Source organism: Babylonia areolata, chromosome 26 (genome assembly GCF_041734735.1).
Source record: "Babylonia areolata isolate BAREFJ2019XMU chromosome 26, ASM4173473v1, whole genome shotgun sequence".
Classification (NCBI taxonomy): domain Eukaryota; kingdom Metazoa; phylum Mollusca; class Gastropoda; order Neogastropoda; family Buccinidae; genus Babylonia; species Babylonia areolata.
Window position 1 is genome coordinate 2,160,001 of NC_134901.1, and position 21,581 is coordinate 2,181,581.

Consider the following 21,581-nt stretch of genomic DNA (forward strand, 5'->3'; position numbering starts at 1 on the left):
ACACACATAGGTAGCCCAGCCTCAGTTTCAGTTTCTCAAGAAGGCGTCACTGCGTTCAGACAAATTCATATACGCTCCACCACATCTGATAGGCAGATGCCTGACAGCAGCATAACTCAATGCGCTTGTTGCCATGGGTTCTTTTCAGTGCGCCAAGTGTGTACTGCTCACAGGACCTCTATTTATCATCTCATCCGAAAGTCTAGATGCTCAGTTTGATTTTCCAGTCAAACTTGGGAGAATGGGGGAGAGACAGACAGAGAGTGATACAGACTGACAGACAGATAGCAAGACAGACAGACAGACAGGCACAGAGAGAGAGAGAGAGAGAGAGAGAGAGAGAGAGAGAGGTGGAAAAGATCTCAGCTGTTAAACCATTACAGATACTGCTGCTGGTGCCTAGATTCAAACTCAAGACTCGTGTATCATCAAAGTCCCAAGTACTATTACTAATTTAAACATTAGTATCTCTCTACCCGACTGGAGGCTCAAACCACTGTGGCCTCCGATATCAAACGAATGTACCATCGTTGTGGGTATGCTGCTCTTGATCACTGACGAAAAAGACGAACACACACACACACACACACACACACACACACACACACACACACACACATATATATATATATATATATATATATATATATATATATATATTATCAAAGATGCATTATTTTGTGGCATTTTTGAGTCACGTGTACCATTTGATTCACTGAAAAGTGTAGTATTAAGGGCAAATGTGAGACGTATAAACATTAAACAAGTCAACAATCAATGATAAACGTATGATAAATTACTCACTCAGTTCGTTGAGAAACAATATTCAGCAATGGCAGTGGCTGACGCAGAGTGTACACCAACGTCCGTCCAAAGGAAACGAAACAAAACAACAACATCCACGTGCGCAGCGATCAGGAAACGTGTGATATTCACCTTTTGAGAAACAATCAGAATGAAAATATACAAAACAACGATAATTGATCACGAATTAATCTTCATTGGAGCATACATTATGGAGACGAAATGAACTAATGTTTAATAAGATGCTGTCCTGATTGCTATATAATCACCAAAGTCGATATTTTCTCCTGAAATATGTAAATAACTTACCTATTTATCTTTCATTGACAAAGGGAGAAAACCTCATTATTAACAAACTGGAGAACAGACTTCCGGTTTGGCGCTAAGATTTGACGAAGAAAAGTTCTGGGTTGCAAAGGTTAGCTCTTCAAATACACGATGACACAATCGACAGCTAGAGATTCCGAAGACTACTTCAATCTCGATGATATACTGGCAACTAACGAGAGGATTCCATGCAGAGTGGAAATGCCTATACATCGACTGGGTGAGTTTCTTTATGTATGTTAACAATCTGACATTAAATCGATTCAATTTATGAATTTGTGAACAGTGAAGTATTCCACTTTTCCAGACTGGTGCCCATGATGTTTTTGTATTGTGTGCGTGCACCTGTGTCTGTGTCTCAGTGTGTTCAACTGTTGAAGGCCCACGATCGTTCTGTTGATAATTCTGGCTCCTGTCACGAAATGTTGAGGTTGTACACCCATTCCATCCTGGGGGGAGGGGTTGGGGAGGTGGTGGGCGTTACTGTCACTAGTCTGTGTGTGTGTGGTTCAGTTTTCAGCTGGTGTACTACGTAAAGTAATTATATTAATCGAGTGATCCTCGGAAAGCTCAGTTTAACTTTAACCCCATAAAATGCTTGTTTGAATCAGGGATACCAAACAATGTTCATGTTGAATGTGAAGCAAGAGTAAAGTAAGGAAAGTTGGCACAGTTAGATAATTTCATTGGAGGCCTCCCCAGTGGGTTTGGTCTGTGTAAGCCGGACATCTGCCTCGTTCTACTTTTTTAATTAAAAAACAAACAAACACAAAACAACAGAAAGGCACATGAGGTACAGTGCATATTACTGAATGGTTCAGTCTGCATACTTCTGACTCCGTGAAACTGACATACAGAATCACAGTATTCACACACACACACACACACACACACACACACACACAAATGCTAATACTAATACTACTAGTTAAAACCAACATTATATTATTCATAATACTAATAGTCATAAAAACTTAAAGTAATTTTTCTAGTTTTTCTTTATTTGAGTTAATTGGTAACTGTTCCTTTGTTCGTCAGGCTACTTGGACCAAACCACAGATGATTCCACACTGCAGCCTGGCACCAACCTGGAGCTTCCATTCTGGCTGGCCCGTTCTCTGTGCAGCCGACGTCGGCACATCGTGTCTGTAGAGGTGCCTCGCCCTTACAGGCTGAGCTACCGGGAGGTCTTCAAAGCGGACCCCAACGTGGTGGATCTGCACAAGCTTGGGCCATATTTCTATCAGTTTGGGTCTCACCTGCTGTCTTTCCAGAACCCAGATGCTCAGGAGGTGGCCAACAGTCTGTTGAAGGTGTGGTGATGAGTAAAACTTTGATTTTGTGTGTGTGTTTGTAAACTAGTTGAGGGAGGGAGATGGTGGGGAAGACAGAAAAAAAAAGATGGACATACATTTTTTTTTACAATATTGCAGAATGGACAGGAAAACCATTTGCAAAGACCTTGGCTTTTGACACTCATCCAACTGACATGGAGGAATCTAGCAAACAATTCTTTTGTGCAGCACCCAAATGACTCTTCACAGATTCAAGGGAGAAGAAGAAAATGAAACTAGTCACTATAAAGGAATGTTAAGGGGATGGGTAGACAGGGTTGACCCCACTACAATAGCATTTACTTTGTTAGCATGTTTTACCATCAGATGGAATCCAGAGAGAAATGAAATCATGGAACTCTTGAAGTAATGCAACAGTACCCAGACCATCCAAAAGGAAGGAGAGGGGGGGTGGGGAGGGGCAGCATATACCTTCATACTCTTAGTATTATTATAAAATCAGGAACTGCTTGTTTTTAAGGTAGATCCTCTACCACACATCACAGCTGAGTTACAATGGATGTGAATTACTCAGCCCAAGAACTCCAGTGGAAAATGGATGTCATTTGGAGATTAGACAGGCTTTCCATGTATTGCAAAAGCCATTTGATGATTCTTTGAGTGGTTCTAAAAGTTTTCCTTGTCTGTTGGTTAAGCCTTTAAACAAAACTGTCACTGGAAGTCAGGGGATTTCTTATCACTCAAAATGCACTAGTATGCTTTGTTTATTGTCATTGATGCTGCTCCATACTCCTTTTTTTTCTTGCTCTTTATGAAAAGCATCAAAACAAAAATCCCATTCTTGCTTTCATGCCTGAATACCAGTTGCAGTTAGCTGTAAGTCTGAAAGTCAAAGTTGCTACATATAAATTTGAAGGTTTGTTTGTTTGAATTTGTGTATACTGTTCTTGGTAGTCTGTCGCGTTTGACGATGACATCTATGCACTTCTCAGTTTTGTTTGGTGTGGGCTTGTATACTATTTATATTTGGCTATGGAGTCCTTGTTTAAATCTGCACTGGTGTCTGTAAACAGGGCAGGCAAACTGTCTTCTTCTCCTTCTTCTTCTGCGTTCGTGGGCTGCAACTCCCACGTTCACTCGTATGCACACAAGTGGGCTTTTACGTGTATGACCGTTTTTACCCTGCCATATAGGCAGCCATACTCCGCTTTTGGGGGTGTGCATGCTGGGAATGTTCTTGTTTCCATAACCCACCAAACGCTGACATGGATTACAGGATCTTTAATGTGCGTATTTGATCTTCTGCTTGCATATACACATGGAAGGGGTTCAGGCACTAGCAGGTCTGCACATATGTTGATCTGGGAGATCCTAAAAATCTCCACCCTTTACCCACCAGGCGCCGTCACCGTGATTCGAACCCAGGACCCTCAGATTGAAAGTCCAATGCTTTAACCACTCAGCTATTGCACCCATCAGGGAAACTGTCTGATCTGGCATTACTACTGCTGTGTATACTACGTAACAGTTCCATATCTATGTGTTCTTCATGCGTTTGTGTTGTTTTTCTGACAATGATTCATAGACTGAGGAAAAAAATCTATTGAATTGTCTGTACTCACTGGTGAGTTACAATTTTTCTTTCCAGACGTTCCAAGGCCGATTCAGAAGAATCATGGACTCTTCCCAGAACGCCCTTCACCAGGATACCAGCTACCTGACAGAGAAACTGGATGAGGGCGAGAAGAAAATCTTCAAGGCTGGTCAACAAGGACTGCATGATTTTGAGCTGTGGGAAAGGCGTCAGACAGAGAAGCTGAAGACATCTACCATGGTACTGAAGCATCTCAAGAGAAAGCGAGCCATTGTAGAAGATAAATCTTGAAACCGGACTATTAATAAACTAACAGCCATTTGATGAAATAATTAAAATGTAAATGACACATTGTGAGAGGCTAATAATATAATCATAAACTAATTGCACAGTGATTTCGATCAAGATATAATCTGGGACGTGTTGCAAACAGCTGCTGAGTTTTGGGGTTAGAGAGTACCTGTTAGTGTGTGTACTGGAGGTAGTTTTAAAAGTACAATTTGCGGATATATTGCTGTATTTGTTGTTCTGTTGCTGTTGTTGCTGCAGATTACGACAGTATGATAGAATTCATCCCACTATAACTATATAGTCCTGTCTGTAGCTTACAGTGCAATGATCTGAGAATGGATCTGGATGAAGAACTGATAAGAAGATTGAATATCTTATTAATGTTTGTTCTGTTAGCATTTGAACTTTGGCTGGCAGACATGTCAGTAGAATTTGTTACAAATACTAACTGCAAACTTAAGATTGCAATTTCTGAATCTAATCAAGGATTTCCAGAGTAGTGAATGAAGTTAACCTGTTCATGAAATAGGCCGAGAGCTGCTGAAAATGCTGTCTTCAAATACAGCGTAATTGCATTTCACTGAAACTAAAAAAATGATCGACACATTGTGGAAAGACTAGAAAAAAAACACACCCACATGTGCTTTTTCAGCATGCTCATTAAAGTAAACAGATCTCCCAGATCAATGTATGTGCAGACCTGCTAGTGCCTGAAACCTCTCCGTGTGTGTACATTTGCAGATCAAATACACATATTAACAATCCTGTAGTCTATTTCAGAATTCAGTAGGCCATGGAAAAAAATAACATACCCAGCATACACCCACCCCCCTCCCAAACCCCACCTCACACCTGAAAAAGGGGTATGGCTGCCTACATGGTGGGTAAAAAAATGGTCATACACATAAAAGCCCACATGTACATCTTGGGTGAACGTGGGAGTTACAGCCCACACACAAAAGGAGAAATAAAATGGAAACTATTGGAACTGTCTGTCTAATGTAAATAGTTCTACAAAATCATGTGTAGATGATGAAAACAGTGGTGAGAGAAGCATGGATGTGATACATGAGACAATACATCTGTTGCTATTACAGTATTAGTAATATGCGAGTACTGTTCCTTTATTTTTTTTCTGACAAAGAAATTTGATGGATCAAGAGAAGGGCATCCATCGGTGAAGTGACATTATTTCCTGACTCCTGAAGCCCATAATTGTTTGTTTAACCTTAAACATTATTTTTCATCAAAAAGATTGTTCCGTAATTTTGTCACTGATCTTTGTTGTTGTTGTAAACTTCCACGGAAATCTGGGGCAGCATGCCAGTGTGGTAATATGCCTGGTAAAACCGCAGATTTCTGCATTTTCTGTTGATAGATTAAAAGAATAGTCACCAATGGAATATGAATTTATTAAAAAAAGACTTCTTTACAGGCCAGTCATTGTACATAGAGAAGTAATGTTTTTGTTTCATTTGTAGTGCTGCATTAAATGGGATTTCTGCTTGTTGCTATTGATATTTTCATGCTGATATTTATTTGCTATTTTCTTCATTGTTTTTTTCCTGATAGAGGATGCATTGTTTGCACATTGTGTATTTTTGTCAATGACTGTGCTGCCTGTAATGTAAAGTTTGCCGCATTTGTGAAGCTTTTTTTTTTCTAATACAAGTATGCAAATCCATTACCAATAACAACCATGCTGGTAGATAAATAATCAATAATGATAAAATAAATGACTAAAGATAGCAAACAGTAACTCAGAATCTGCCTTCGCTTTCAAGCGTTCAGTCACACATGATCATCACATACAGAACATCCCATCCAACAAAGATATATCAATAAGAAATCTCCATGGGCAGTAAATCAATGGAAATCTCCATGGGCAGTAAATCAATGAATTAAAAATGCGTGCGGTATCCATCCTTCATTCATTCACTTACCGCACACTATACAATGAATGCAGTGAATGTGCTGTGTCGCCTCTACTCAGCACCACACAAAATGCACAAATACAACTAGAAACAGGAACCCGTTTATGTCTCAAAAAGGGGGAAGGGTGGTGTGATATCAACAACCAGTGAAAGGATTATTGATGGGTGTATCATGTACTGCAGAATTTCACTTTCAGCCAGCAGTCCAGTTGCACTGTAGAAAAGAGCAGAGGAAAAAGTGAAACATGAGTCTTTGTTGAGTGTTTGGTTGATCAGTGGTTGCTTCCCTCTCTCACCCTACCCCCTAAAGTTGTTAAGGGGGGAGGTGAGGGGGGCAGGGGGGGGGGGGGAAGACCACAGCTTGCAGAATTGTAGCTTCTTTAAAAAAAGAAAGAAAAATAGTCAAAATTTCAACTGGTTTGATAGAATAACATGCAACTGCAACAATGTTTCCATGGCAAAATTCCACACATCTATATTTGTCACATATATGTGTGTGTGTTTGACTTCAGGACCTAAGTGATTCAATGAGAACTGATTGCAACATGTTCGTATCTCTTATAGAAAGCATGACTTTTGACATTTCATCAGTAATGTAATATACCTGTTTAGATTCAGTGTTAGATGTGTGTGAACTGAAAATACATGGCAGGCAGACACAAGTATATTATACATACAGCTCTGTTCTAAGCTTTGTCCCCCAAAAATGTAGGTACAATAGTTCATTTTTTAAATATCATGGTGTAACTTATTTCATAGTTGATAAAGGTCATCTGCCAGAATTGTTGATAAATAAAAGAAAGAAAAAAACAAGCAGATTTTTGTGTAAATTTATGATGTACATATATTATTTATGGAATGAACTATAATATGTATTTTTTTCATCTGAGAAATATATCTGCTGTACAGATGCTTTGACATGCTTTTACTTTGTGTGTATGTCAGTATGGCACTATGTGTATTAATCTTTTTCTTCTCAGTTTGTGTGTGTGTGTGTGTGTGTGTGTGCATGAATCTTCTTTGTTCTTAGGTGACATCCTCTTGTGACCTACCTGACCTTCAGTGTCTTTTTCTTTTTCACTTCATCATTTAGAGAGTCAGGGCTATGGCACAGCTTACAACACTTCATCATTTGGAGAGTCAAGGCTATGGCACAGCTTACAACACTTCATCATTTGGAGAGTCAAGGCTATGGCACAGCTTACAACACTTCATCATTTGGAGAGTCAAGGCTATGGCACAGCTTACAACACTTGCCATGATAACAGCCTTTAACATATACACAATCAGCGCGTGATTCTCATTTATTTCGAATTTTTGTGTGACAAAAAGAACATCAGATTAATTCGGCCCATGATTCTTGTTTATTTTGATATGAGCAGGAGCCATTGTATTGTTGTCAACACACAGGTCTGGCAGAATGAATGTAGATGACTGCAGATTTCATCACAACAACAAACCTTACCTTATAACATGGTGACTACAACGCTGAGTGCAGAATCCAACTTCAGATTTGGGTTGCATTTTCATATAATCCAAGTATTATGAAATAAAAATGTTGTAATCTAGGCCTAATCATCATTATATTTTTTTTTTTACCATTGTCAAGAAGTGTAGTTCCTATAATACGCGTGATCATTCATTCTCGTAAAAATATTAATTTTTCCATCCTCTTTCTGTTCCTCAAACCACTTTCCTTTCCAAGGTGTAAACGAAAGTACACTTATATGGTTTTGTTCTTGATTGGTCAGTATATCCAAATCGGAATCTTGGCTATTTGAGAATTTCATGACCAAATTGGAATCTTGGCCATTTCAGAATTCCATGACCTCGTCGGCACTTCAAAATGACAAGGGTGACTCGTTTGTTGCGCACATTGCCGAGAGGGTGGGCCGAGCAATCCAGCGATCTTTTGCATCCATCAAAATGCTGTGCATCTCTTCATGGGAGAAGAGTCAAAGCTTTCAGTTCTCAGAACTTGACGCATCCACAGTACTGCATGAATTTGGTGAAGTAAGAGTGGCGATATCCACATTTCGTAATCGGTGCATGTGTAAGAAGAATCTTGTCTTATGGATTGTGGCAGATCGCCCCCCTCCCCCACCCCTTCCCCTAGTCACCCCTCCTTTCCCCCCTCACAACCCACCTCAGCTGAATAGCAACTCAACACATTTTCAGTCACCCTTTGACATGTGCTTGTACACATGTACATGTTGCACACGAACACTCACACCCACAGTAAGTTGTGTAACACAAACACGAGCGCGCGCGCGCACGTGTGTGTAACTATGGATATTTACAATGTGCAACACTAATTGTAATTTGTCACTTACTCAAGCGTCTAATATCACGCACATGAGGTGGGAAGAAGACGATAAGAAAGAAAGAAAAAGCGTGTTAGTACCGATACCACAGTCTGTGGTGATGGATGGAACATAAGATAAGACTTCACATGGGAGAGAAGAAAAGAATTGATACAAAGTATTATATGCACTGTACAACACAGTCAAAAGGAATGAATAAAGAATGAGCAATGCTGTGTTGCAGTTTATTGATATGCGATATGAACAGCAATGCTGTGAAGTAATAATCAGAATATATGAATTTTCATTCATCAGGAAACATGACTATGAAAATTACCTGTGCTGCCTTCTTCTGCCCAAACAAGTTCAGAGAGCAGGGTTTGCTGTCAGGGCTTTCAATGTGGAAGTGGCTCAGGTCTGTTGAAAAACATTATAAATTCATTATCTTTTTTTTTCTCCAGAAAATATGTCGCACACTTGTTTAATGTTTCACAATTTTTATTAAAATTTACTATTCTGTGATGATATTCATTATCAGTATTATCATGATATTCATTATCATAATCACCATAATAATTATGATAATAATATGGAGATTACTACTGTGAATTTAGACTGGATAAAGGTTTGTGCAGTCTGTTTTCATTCTGTGTCAGTATAACAGAAATTACCTAATTTTGGTGGTATTTACTCAGTTTATTATTATTTTCTGCACATGTAAAAATTTCAAAGTTAAGTTTGACCAGCATCATTAGACAAGTAACTTTTCTCTCAGTAAAGAGAAATAATTTATCTGAATACCAAACACACATTGGCAATGAAGCAAACACACAGATGCAGACACACACAGACACACACATACATACACACATACTCTTGGACACACACACACACACACACACACACACACACACAGAGCAAAATTTAAGCTATAATCTGTCACATGTACATGATGAATGTTCCCCCACATCATCCATAATCTTTGTGTGCACGTCTCCCTTCCCCACCAAAACCATTTCAATCATTTATCCAACATCATAATCTCAGTTGATTTTGGTTTGGGAGCTTGAGCCTTGGATCAACCGACTGCACATTTGTTTACAAGCATAGCCATTTAATTCTTTTTTGTTTGTTTGTTTTGTTTTACAATAGGTGAGAGATGTTGTGTCTGAGAAGACGACTGGAGTTATGAGGATGCAGTTCTGGAAAGATGCTGTTGAGAACCTTTTGCAGGTAGATCTTGGTCATGGGCATCATTGTGGCTATTGCTTATTTAGCTAATGAATATATTTGGAGTGTGTGTGTATGTGTGTTTGTGTGGTATGTATAATGTATTGCAATCCTTATGGATGTTTGTTGTAGTATTTTTACTTTATTGCTTGTCTTCATTATGCATGAAAGGTGTTGTGGTCTTTTACATGTATCAAGTGCATGTTGCTAACAAGAATCTAATTTATCGTTGTATGATCTAATGACAGGGGCAACAATTATGCATTTGGCTCAAGGCTTTAATGGTGAATCGGGTGAAAGTTAAGTTCAAAGTGAAACAAAGTTTATGTTGTTTATTTGCTCTAATTTAAGCCTTGATGAATAATAGAAGTAAACATAGCAATGTCAATCTGCAGCTGATTCCACGTTCAAAAGACACTCAGTGATGATTATCAGATTCAAACTCTGGACATAATTACATTCATGTGTGTGTGTAGTATTCAGTGTGCATGTGTGTGCTTGCATTGTGTGTGTGTGTGTCTGTGTGTGTGTTTCTGTGTGTGTGTGTGTTTTGTGGTATGTATATGTGTGAGTGTGTGTGTCTATGTGCATGTTTTGGTGTGTCATTTGTAAATTCCAGTAAACTTTCACATTATTATTGTGTATTTAACCGCTTTGCAATCACTCTGCAGGGAGCACCACCACAGACTCCTGTGGCTGTGGAGCTGGCTGGGGTGAGTGTTCAATTCTGTGCATCTTCCTTAAGATTTTTACCTTCTTCTTCATCCTCCTCCTCTTTTGCTTCTGTGTTCATGGGCTGCAACTCCCATGTTCACTCTATTATGTACGAGTGAGCTTTTATGTGTATGATGGTGATGTAGGCTGCCATACTCAGTTTTCAGGGGTGAGAATGCTGGGTATATGTTCTCATTTCCATTACCCACCGAATGCCTGTATGGATTACAGAATGTTTAATGTGCGTATTTGATCTTCTGTATGCATGTATACACACAAAGGGGGTTCATAGCTGGTCTGCACATATGCTGACCTGGAAGATCAGAAAAAGTCTCCACCCTTAACCCATCAGGTGTGCTGAAAATGGGGATCAAACTCAAGAAAACTTTGGAAAGAATTCAGCACTTTCACCATTCGGCCACCTCACCCGTCATTCTTGAGATTTGAAAGATATATCGCTTGTCTTGGTTACACCATGTCCTGTATGTCACATTTTTGTGAGCCATGGAGGGAGACCTTTTACTAAGTGAATGACTTTTGTAATGCCCAGTTTTGTGCAAAACAGTGTGAAATGTTGCTCAGTGAAAAATTATGAATGAGTTCCACCAGGATCTTTAGACATAATGTTCATGTATGAAGTTTGAATTCTGTATCAATTTACAAAATGCTGATTGGAAAAATTGTTTGTATGGTGGTGGTTGCATTTTTTTTTTCCAAGAGAAAATGTGTTGTGAGTGGAAAGCTTTCCTCTGAAACCGAATGTTAGAGAAATTGCATTATTTACAACTCATTTTCAATGCATGTTCCTTTACAACTCATTTTGATTAGTATTGTGGTCTTTATTTTTATATCACTTATATGTATCAGAGTTACCATTTTAGGAACCTTGAAGATTGATGATTTAAGTCAGCTTCTTAATAGTTGAAACCTCTGTCACAGGCTGCCAGGTATTTCAAGTTGTCCAAGCGCCATTTCACGAACATCATTGAAGCAAGAGTGAGTTACCCTTCATTAATGATCAGTGTATCAATTAGTTACCTTATAAGTGTCTTATGTTGTTGTTGTTGTTATTTCACAAAAATATATCCCTTGGAGACAAGTAGGCAACTGAGAAGCTTTGATGGTTTGAGAGATTTTATTATGAAGAATTTTATTCTGAAGTGTTTGGTTATAAGAGCATAACGGTTGTGTTTTACAACAATGACAGACCCCAAAGTGATCACCAGATGTATCATTGTATGTGGGAAACAGATGTTTTGGGGAGAATTGAAATACTTTTTGTGGCTGAAGCTTGTTCCTGGGAGAAAATAAATATATGAGAGGACAATCCTGTTACTATGTTCATAATATTTTGAATATTCATTGTGATTATATTACTTACACATTTTTATTTTTTTTAAACTTTAAATTCCATTTAGCTTTATATAACTACTTTTTTCACATTATGATAGGAAACAGTTTGTGTAAAGAATTCAAAAAAAGAAAAAAAATTTTTTTTAAACCTAAAGTAATCAACACATTAATATGGCACATAAATAATTTTTTTTTTAAAGAGAGGAAAATAGACATACAAAAATTAAACTGGGCTGCAGAAAGAAAAAAGTCTTTCACCGTATTACTAATAATGTTATGATGATGTCATACAGGCAGAACAGCTGGAGACAGATGGATTTCGCACGATAGAGGAGGTAGAAAAATATGCCGAGAACACCGCTTCCTCCTTGCATTATCTCATGCTGGAATGTCTTGGTAAGAGTGCTTGTATTCTGTTGTATTGTTTTGTATTGTATTGCATTGCATCACATTGTAATCTGTTTGATTCTGTTCTAGTCCATGCAAAAATTTATCAGACATGTCAATTCTGCTACTGTCAATTGCGGCGCATCAGTTCCATTCGGAAATATCTGTCCACTGACACAACATCTAGACTTGTCGTTTCTCTCATTCTCTCTCGCCTTGCCTTGACTACTGTAACTCTCTATTGTCTGGTCTGCCTGCTTCATCCATTCGGTCTCTTCAGCGCATACAAAACTCTGCTGCCCAACTCGTCCTCAGAAAGAAAAGATCTGAACACATCACTCCTCTTTTGCAACATTTCCACCGGCTCCTTGACTCACACAGAATAAAGATCAAGATCAGCACTCTATGTTATAAATGTATACACTCCATTTCGCTCTCTACGATCAGATTCGGATCCACTCTGTTTACACATACCCAGATTCAAACACTCCACTGTTGGCCGCCTTTCTTTCTCTGTCTCTGGACCTTGCAACTGGAATGAACTTCCTCTTTCGCTTCGTCAAGTCTGCGCACTCAGCTCTTTCAAGTCTGGGCTTAAAACCCACCTCTTCCCAAAATAGCCTCCCTTGCCTGCCCTTCCTTGTCTTCAGTTTCTCCAGTTTTAGAGTTATGCATGCGTGTGAATGACTGATGTGAAAGCACTTTGATTTTGTCTCTGCACAAGATTCAGCGCTGTATAAATACCATTATTATTATTAGTAGTAGTAGTAGTAGTAGTAGTAGTATTCTCAGTTGGGCATGGTATTACCATTTGTCACAACAGAGTGCATCACTCATTATGGCAGCACCCCTTTTATTTGTTTGTAATTTCAAAATTAAAGTGGATCTTGCTATACAGATTTTTGCCAGGGACAGCACATCGTTGCTGTGGGTTCTTTACCTGCGCTAAGTGCATGCTGCACATGGGACTTAAGTCTGTTGTCTCATACTGAATGGCTAGCATCCAGACCACCACTCAAGGTCTGGTTGGGGGGAAGAACAATCTGGGGAGTGTTGGAATTTATCATGCATGCTGAGATTCTCTCGTTCTTAAGCAGATGGGTTACCACCACGCCACCACGCCACAGACAAAGGTGGAGAAACAAAACAAAACAACATTTGTATTTCAGGAGGGTAGCGGAGTAAGCACATGCACATCCTGATATTGGGTTAAAGTACAGACAGCACTGATAACATCTCCCTCTGGTGTAGGTGGTCCTGATATTGGGTTAAAGTACAGACAGCATTGATAACATCTCTGGTGTAGGTGGCCCTGATATTGGGTTAAAGTACAGACAGCACTGATAACATCTCCCTCTGGTGTAGGTGGTCCTGATAATGGGTTAAAGTACAGACAGCATTGATAACATCTCTGGTGTAGGTGGTCCTGATAATGGGTTAAAGTACAGACAGCATTGATAACATCTCCCTCTGGTGTAGGTGGCCCTGATAATGGTCCTGATGTTGGTGTGGGACTGTATGTGACCAGGAGTGAAGAACATCCACGCCGACCATGCAGCCAGCCACCTGGGCAAGGCACAGGGGCTGACCACCCTGTTGAGAGCCCTCCCTTACCATGCACAGCGCCGCCGGGTTTACCTCCCTTTGGAGCTCATCGTAAAGGTCAGTGGGCAGAGGTGCCTTCCTTTTCATGTGTTGCACAGCCTCCCGACAACGGAGTATATATAGCTGCCTACATAGTTGGGGTTAAAAACGGTCATACATGTAAAACCCACTCATGCATGCATACAAGTGAACGTGGGATTTTGCAGCCCACGACTGCAGAAAAAGAAAAGAACATTAGAAAAACTAGAGTTCCATGTGGGCAGGTATTACCACATTCATATCCAACCAGAGATGGAGAGAACTTACCGTAAAGTTCGGTCTATAAGCTGCGACTTTTTACCCCAGCTTCAACCTCTGTGGCTTATACAATGATGTGGCTTATTTGCGGATTTTAACCATCCCGGGACTGTCACGTTCTCGTCTATTCTTAGCTGCCCTTCAACTCACCAAAATCATGATTTCTGTCCATGAATTTTTGGATGAGCTTCAGGATAGTGTGCTAACTGTTCACGTTTTATAAATCAAATCCGCACACATTAAAGCCTTCAGATCAGCATTCAGTTCTACTCTGCTCAAGCGTACACCTTCATCATGCCGAAAACGCGACGTTATGCCTATGATGCAGCCTTCAAATTGAAGGCTATCGACCAAGCAGACAACAGTGCAAGCGACGAACCAGCAGCGACCTCCACCTTCATGTTCATGAAGTGAAAGCGAGGCTGAAGTCAGTGACAAGATGGCGGAGGAAGCTGTGCTGGTTCTCTTCAACTCGGACACTGAAGACAAAGATTTTAGTGGATTCAGTGAGCAGGATGATGTTGAATAAATGTGACTATCCCTAAATTATGGATCTTATTTTCGTTGTGTTTATTTATTATTTTTTTGTGGCACTAGCAGTATTTTCGCTTGCTTTTCTTTGTGTTGTTCCCGCTTGCGTTTATTTCATAACCTACAGTATTGACAGCTTTTCTGTAGGATCAGTATGTGTTCCGGTACCGGAAATAAGTGCGGCTTATGTATGTATAAAGTTCAATTTTTCCAAAATTTAGTGGGTGCAGCTTATATACCAGTGCGCTCAATAGACCGAACTTTACGGTAATATCCCAAGCTAACAGAATACATGTTCACCATCTGATTACATATTTTCCGTCAGTATATTGCAGTTTGTAGGTTTAATGTCTGTACATTTGAATACTCAAGATATAAATTGTGAAGTGTATTGAAAAGCAAACACATACAGTTGTTTCTTTCTTCACAGTGTAAAGTGAAACGCTCTTTTGTTCATTGAATGAAAACAGAACAGGAGTGCAGAATGTTTTAATGTCTCAATGGATATCTCTTTTTTTGATATAATAAAGTATGCTTATCTGCCAATAGTGGAGTGATGGCCTAGAGATAACGCGTCGCCTAGGAAGCGAGAGAATCTGAGCGCGCTGGTTCGAATCACGGCTCAGCCACCGATATTTTCTCCCCCTCCACTAGACCTTGAGTGGTGGTCTGGATGCTAGTCATTCGGATGAGATGATAAACCGAGGTCCCGTGTGCAGCATGCACTTAGCGCACGTAAAAGAACCCACGGCAACAAAAGGGTTGTTCCTGGCAAAATCCTGTAGAAAAATCCACTGCGATAGGAAAAACAAATAAAACTGCACGCAGGAAAAAATACAAATAAAAATGGGTGGCGCTGTAGTGTAGCGACGCGCTCTCCCTGGGGAGAGCAGCCCGAATTTCACATAGAGAAATCTGTTGTGATAAAAAGAAATACAAATAGTGTCCATGTGGGTCTGGGTTTGATCCTTGGTCTTGCCCTTTCTCCCAGGTTTTGACTGAAAAAAATCAAACTGAGCATCTAGTCAGCTGAATGAGACAATAAACCGAGGTCCCATGTGCAGCATGCACTTGGTGCACTGAAAAAGAACCCATGGCAACGAGAGTGTTGTCCTCTGGCAACATTCTGATGAAGAAATTCACACTGACTGGTACCCAGTTATATATGCATGCTCTCAAGGCCTGACTAGTGTGTTGGGTTATGCTGCTGTTGTAGTGACATGAACTCTGCTGTGGCTGGACACTGCACGGGAAGTATGCTGAGAGAGTACGTTAAATGCAGTGTGATAGAAATTCAGGAAAACTGTACATGTGAGATCATGAGACAGACTCGTCAGTTTGCATTGAGACTTCTGACGAGGTGGTTGTTTATTTCTTGCCAGGTGAGCAAATGGCTTTGTTAGTATAAATGTGTGTTGCGGAAGATGAAGTAAAGATTTCATAAATGGGATGTTTAACATTATGTATTTTGTAATGTTAAATAGCATTTGCAAAAGGGCTAAGCTAATATAAGTTCTTATTCCAAAATCTTGAATAACCAGTGCTACAACTATAGAAAGGGAAAAAGAATGTGGACTGTGATCTTCAGTAAGGTATTCTTATGATCTACTTTGCATTTTATACTACTTTGTATTTTTAACTACTTGATTGAAATAAATAGAGTTTGCATTGAGACTTCTGACGAGGTGGTTGTTTATTCCTTGCCAGTCCTCGGGTTACACTGTCAGGCATCTGCACAGCAGATGTGGTGTAGCGTATATGGATTTGTCCAGACACAGTGAAACCTTGGGAAACTGAAACTGAGACTTTCAATCTTTTATTTTCTGTCTTTCCCCAGCACAAAGTGTCACAGGAGGATGTGATACGAGGACGCAGTGAACAGAATCTGTTGGATGCTGTGTATGATCTTGCCACGGTGGCGCACACGCATCTGCAAACTGTAAGAGTTTTGCTGCATTTTCACCGTGCATAAACACAGAGAAGTAAATCTCTCTGAGTGTATGGAGTGGGATTGAGGGTAAAGGTGGGGTGTTTGTTTTTTGTTGATTTTGGGGAGGGTTGAGAGGAGGGGTGTGTGGACAGAGGGGTGGGGGTGGGGGGGGGGGTTCTTTCTGTTCTGTGTGTGTTTGTGTGAAGACATGTAGATGCATTTGGTGATGGTAGAGATGATTTTGGGGACGTGTTGGGAGATGTTGTTGATGTTCAGCAGATCAGTATACAGCAGTGTACTTCTTGGCACATCAAGAGGTACCGACGGAAGAGGTACAAAGTTAACCTCAAGTCCAACCTCAAGTGGACAAAACTTTCAGCCCTGGCAGCTTGACACTGCTGCTACTGCTGATAGAAGTTGATGGCATGTCCTGACAAAAAAGGACAATGGCGACATTGGAGGGAGACCGCTGCCATCGCTTTGCAGTTGCTGGAGATCGGTGACACAGAGCTGCATCTGCCCCTGCCCTGTCTGCCGGTTTTCCATGCCCCACCTGTGACTGTGTGCTTTGAACTTTGGCTGTGAAGCCACATGTGTGGCCACCAATGATGTCCACCAATGATAGCAAAGCCTATCATCACAAGTGTGAGAAACATGAGAGGCATTGGAGAGACCAAGTTTGACAGGTTCTGCTTGTGTATGGATGTATGTTCATATAGTTGCTGTTTTTTCCTGTTACTTTTTCGATTGGAAAAAAAAAAACCCAAAAAAACCCACCACAAACAACACCACATAATGGGTTTTTTTCCCCCCCAAGAATTTCATTTTAAATTACTGGTAGAAGAACTTAGTTTAATATTCCAGTCAGATTAATTCCATAAACTTCCACTTTTACTGGTCTGATTCTGTGGAGACTCCTTCTTGGTCTTCCATTGGGTTTTAAATCGGTATCAGTATCAGTAGCTCAAGGAGGCGTCACTGCGTTCGGCAAATCCATATACGCTGCGCCACATCTGCCAAGCAGATGCCTGACCAGCAGCATAACCCAACACCCTTAGTCAGGCCTTAGAGAAACACACACACACACAAAAAAACCAAATTACTACTACTACCAATAATAAAATTAATAAAAAAAATAAACAAATAAAAAGACAATAATGATAAATAAACAATAAATGTAAAACACACACACATACACACACACATGCATAACAGATATGCAACAAACATGCAGTTTCACAGATATGAAAGCACAAACAAATAAACATAAATGTACACAAGCCCCGACACACATACACATCTCCCAGATTACCCTGTGCCCCACTCAATCCCCCCCATTCCCCCACACACTCATTCCTAGGCTATGTATCACAGCTTCCACAGCACACACACACACACACTTATACAAGCACACACAAATATGTCCCATACCCCCACCTCCCACCCCAACACACATACACAAATATTATATGCACACCCGCACATTCCAATATTCCGTTGCTTGCACAATACAGACATGTATGCACACACACCTCATCCTCCACACACACACGCACACACACATACACATACGTGCACAGAGCTCTCCTGACACATGTGTACACTTAAATCATCTTTAGATAATCAAATAATACGTCAAATTCTAATAATTGTTTACAGGTATTCCTTGTAGGAGAAGTGAAATAAAGGCACAGCCGATTGATCCTATTCAAGCCTTCTGTTGACAAGAAAATGTTCTCACAGTTTTGTTACAAACACTATTAATGCAGCTGTGGAATGTCAAGTGTAAGCTGAGAGCAGTGTTTGTGTAAAAACCAAGTCCAACCTACTTTTGTGTGCTGAAAAAAAAAAAAAAGCAAACTATTTTGTATGTCAACTGTTTCCAGGCACGGTCCTTGCAGAAAGATGTGCCAAAGGAGGCTCTTGCTGCCTTTCTCAACACAGTGAGTGCTGATTCAGTGATTGTGTGTAGTGCATGTGTGTAGGGGTGTGTACTCATGCACGGTATGTGTAGGAAAGGAAGGTGGCAGGATGGTTAAGATGCTATCTGTCAGTACAGTGTCCGTGAGGTTTGATTCTGGGTCTCGCCCTTCCTCCCAAGTCTGACTGGAAAATCAAACCGAGCATTCAGTCATTGGATGAGACCAATTATTTTTTTTAAAAGCAGCCTAACAAAAACTGAAGAACCTTTTTTTTTTTTTTTTTTTATAATCCTTAAAGTCTACATTTAGTCTGCTGAAAGTTACTTGTGTACATCTATTTTATTCTTGTTACATTTGTATACTAGTGGTTATGTTTTTATTAAACTTCACCTTCACCTCCATACTCCATCTCGCTCACTACGATCGGCTTCGGATCCACTCTGTTTACGCATACCCAGATTCAAAAACTCGACTGTTGGCCGCCGTTCTTTCTCTGTCTCTGGACCCTGCGATTGGAATGAACTTCCTCTTTCGCTTCGTCAAGTCTCCACACTCAGCTCTTTCAAGTCTGGCCTTAAAACCTGCCTCTTCCCAAAATAGCCTCCCTTGCCTGCCCTTCCTTGTCTTTAGTTTCTACAGTTTTAGAGTGATGCATGCGTGTGAATGACTGGTGCGAAAGCGCTTTGATTTGTCTCTGCACAAGATTCAGCGCTATATAAATACCATTATTATTATTAACATTTTGAAATTTTACTCATTCTTTATTTGAAACTTTGACTTTTTTTAATCGTCACTTGCATGAGGTCAGTTTTACTTTCATTACAGAAATCACAGTACAGTCACGAGCAGACAGTAGGGAGAGTCATCAAAGGTCGCTGCTACTATATAAATGAAAACAAGAAACAAAACAAAAATAAAACAAGAAAACCGCACATTTTCACAATGCGTTTTCTGAAATTACCATGTGAATTTTAATACTGTTTCTGTTAATCTATAAGAAATGATATTACCACAGCTCACAATATGATATAAAAATAGTAGAGCACAGACATCCTAGTGAGATTATGTGATCAGAGAGTGTGTGTGTGTGTGTGATTTTAATACTGTTTTTGTTATCTTGAAGAAGTGATATAACCGTAGCTCACAATATGATATAAAAACAGTAGAGCACAGGCAGCCTAGTAAGATCATGTGATCAGAGAGAGAGAGAGTGTGTGTGTATGTGTGTGTGTGAGTGAGTGTGTGTGTGTTTATTCTTCCCCCAATTTTTTTTAACCCTTTTTGTTTTTGTCCTTTGCAGCTGCCTTGTGATCTGTTCCTGCAGAAGCTAGAGACGGCCAACTTCAACGTCTTTGATCCCGCGCTTCAGAAAAGAAACTCCTCTCTGGCGTTACACTTGTGGCTTCAGCAGAGGCGAAAAAAGTATTGACTTGTAGACCACCAATCAGTGACATAATTCATGTTTAATTTGGTCGAGTAATAATAAACACATGCTGATTTTTTGTGGATTTTTTTTTTCTTGAATAAACAAATATGTTGAATGAGTGGGTTCTGTACTGAAACAAATATGATTTTTTTTTAAAATCAAATGAGTATTTTGAATGAGTGGAATATGTATAGAAAGGAGTGTTAGGTTGGTGTGTCAATAGACTAATTTCTTGTTTCCCACTCCCTGTGTTTTGGAGAAAAAAAAATGTAATAACATGGATTTTCTAAAAAAAAAAAAAAATTGTAACTATTAAAACAAAACCAAAAGACCCCTCAAATGTTCTCTCTTCCATGTTTGCTGTATGAACGTCAGCTTCAGAATCTCATAACAACATCTTCTGAAATACTAACACTCCACACACCATGACTATTAACCAACACTTTAAGTGTATCTTTGGACAGGTAATCACAACATAACTGTATTGTTTGACAGAGTGGAAAAGTGATTTTGTGTAAAATCACAGATTGTTTTGCACCAATATTTTCAGCATTCGCTTCACACATCTACTGCTCATAATTTCATAGAAAACAGATACTCTTACACCGAAAGCTGAGCAACTCAATTAAAGAAACAGCATCTCCTTGTCTCCTTTTTTTTTCTGCCATACCTTTGAGGAAGATTCAGTCTCCATTGCCATGATCCACTGTGCAAAGTGTGAAAGATACCAATGCAACAGCAGTCCAAAGATGCGTGATATTTCACTTCTCTGTTTTCCAACTGAGGATTGCTATGTCAGAAAGATGTATATAGTCATTTTTCTTCTTCTTCTGCGTTTGTGGGCTGCAACTCCCACATTCACTCGTATGCACACGAATGGGCTTTTATGTGTATAACCGTTTTTACCCTGCCATGTAGGCAGCCATACTCCGTTTTCGGGGGTGTGCGTGCTGGGTATGTTCTTGTTTCCATAACCCACCGAACGCTGACATGGATTATAGGATCTTTAACAGGCATATTTGATCTTCTGCTTGCATATACACACGAAGGGGGTTCAGGCACTAGCAGGTCTGCACATATGTTGACCTGGGAGATAGTAAAAATTTCCACCCTTCACCCACCAGGTGCCATCACCGTGATTCGAACCCGGGACCCTCAGATTGACAGTCCAACGCTTTAACCACTCGGCTATTGCGCCCGTCTATATATAGTCATTTGAATGAGAAACACAGGTCTCATGTGCAGCATGCACTTAGTGCACGTAAAAGAACCCACAGCAAGAAAAGAGTTGTCCATGGCAAAATTCTGCAGGAAAAAACAAGAACACATGCAAGCAGAAAAAAAGGGTGCTGCTGCATTGTAGTGATGCCGTCCTTGGGGACAGCAGCCCAAATTTCACAGATCAATCTGTTGTGACAAAGTGTAATACATGACAATCCATTTGTGTGCAAGTCCACTTACACAGACAAACTTCTGTCACACACGTGTACACAAATGTCTACAAAACGACAAAAATGAAACACTGATGTGCAGAGTTTTTTTTTGTGGGGGGGGGTATTTCTACAAAAGGTCACCCACAATTTTCTCCAGTTATCTTGATGTTCTGAACAGGAGAAATGGTGCTTTCAGTCATATGCA

General features: G+C 39.9%; 2 protein-coding genes across 2 annotated transcripts; both read left to right on the forward strand.

The window, feature by feature from the left end:
- The first annotated feature begins 1,131 nt into the window (after window positions 1-1,131).
- LOC143300202 (DNA replication complex GINS protein PSF3-like) lies at window positions 1,132-7,134 on the forward strand. The gene is made up of 3 exons (XM_076613766.1): window positions 1,132-1,351; window positions 2,170-2,444; window positions 4,075-7,134. Exons 1-3 carry the CDS (start codon window positions 1,243-1,245, stop codon window positions 4,309-4,311), a joined length of 621 nt encoding a protein of 206 aa, XP_076469881.1. The 5' UTR covers window positions 1,132-1,242; the 3' UTR covers window positions 4,312-7,134.
- Window positions 7,135-8,076: 942 nt separating this feature from the next.
- Window positions 8,077-20,090, forward strand: LOC143300391 (NADH dehydrogenase (ubiquinone) complex I, assembly factor 6-like). The gene is made up of 10 exons (XM_076614019.1): window positions 8,077-8,258; window positions 8,864-8,963; window positions 9,701-9,781; window positions 10,450-10,491; window positions 11,432-11,488; window positions 12,139-12,241; window positions 13,761-13,894; window positions 16,503-16,604; window positions 18,482-18,538; window positions 19,818-20,090. Exons 1-10 carry the CDS (start codon window positions 8,092-8,094, stop codon window positions 19,944-19,946), a joined length of 972 nt encoding a protein of 323 aa, XP_076470134.1. The 5' UTR covers window positions 8,077-8,091; the 3' UTR covers window positions 19,947-20,090.
- The last annotated feature ends 1,491 nt before the right edge of the window (window positions 20,091-21,581 follow it).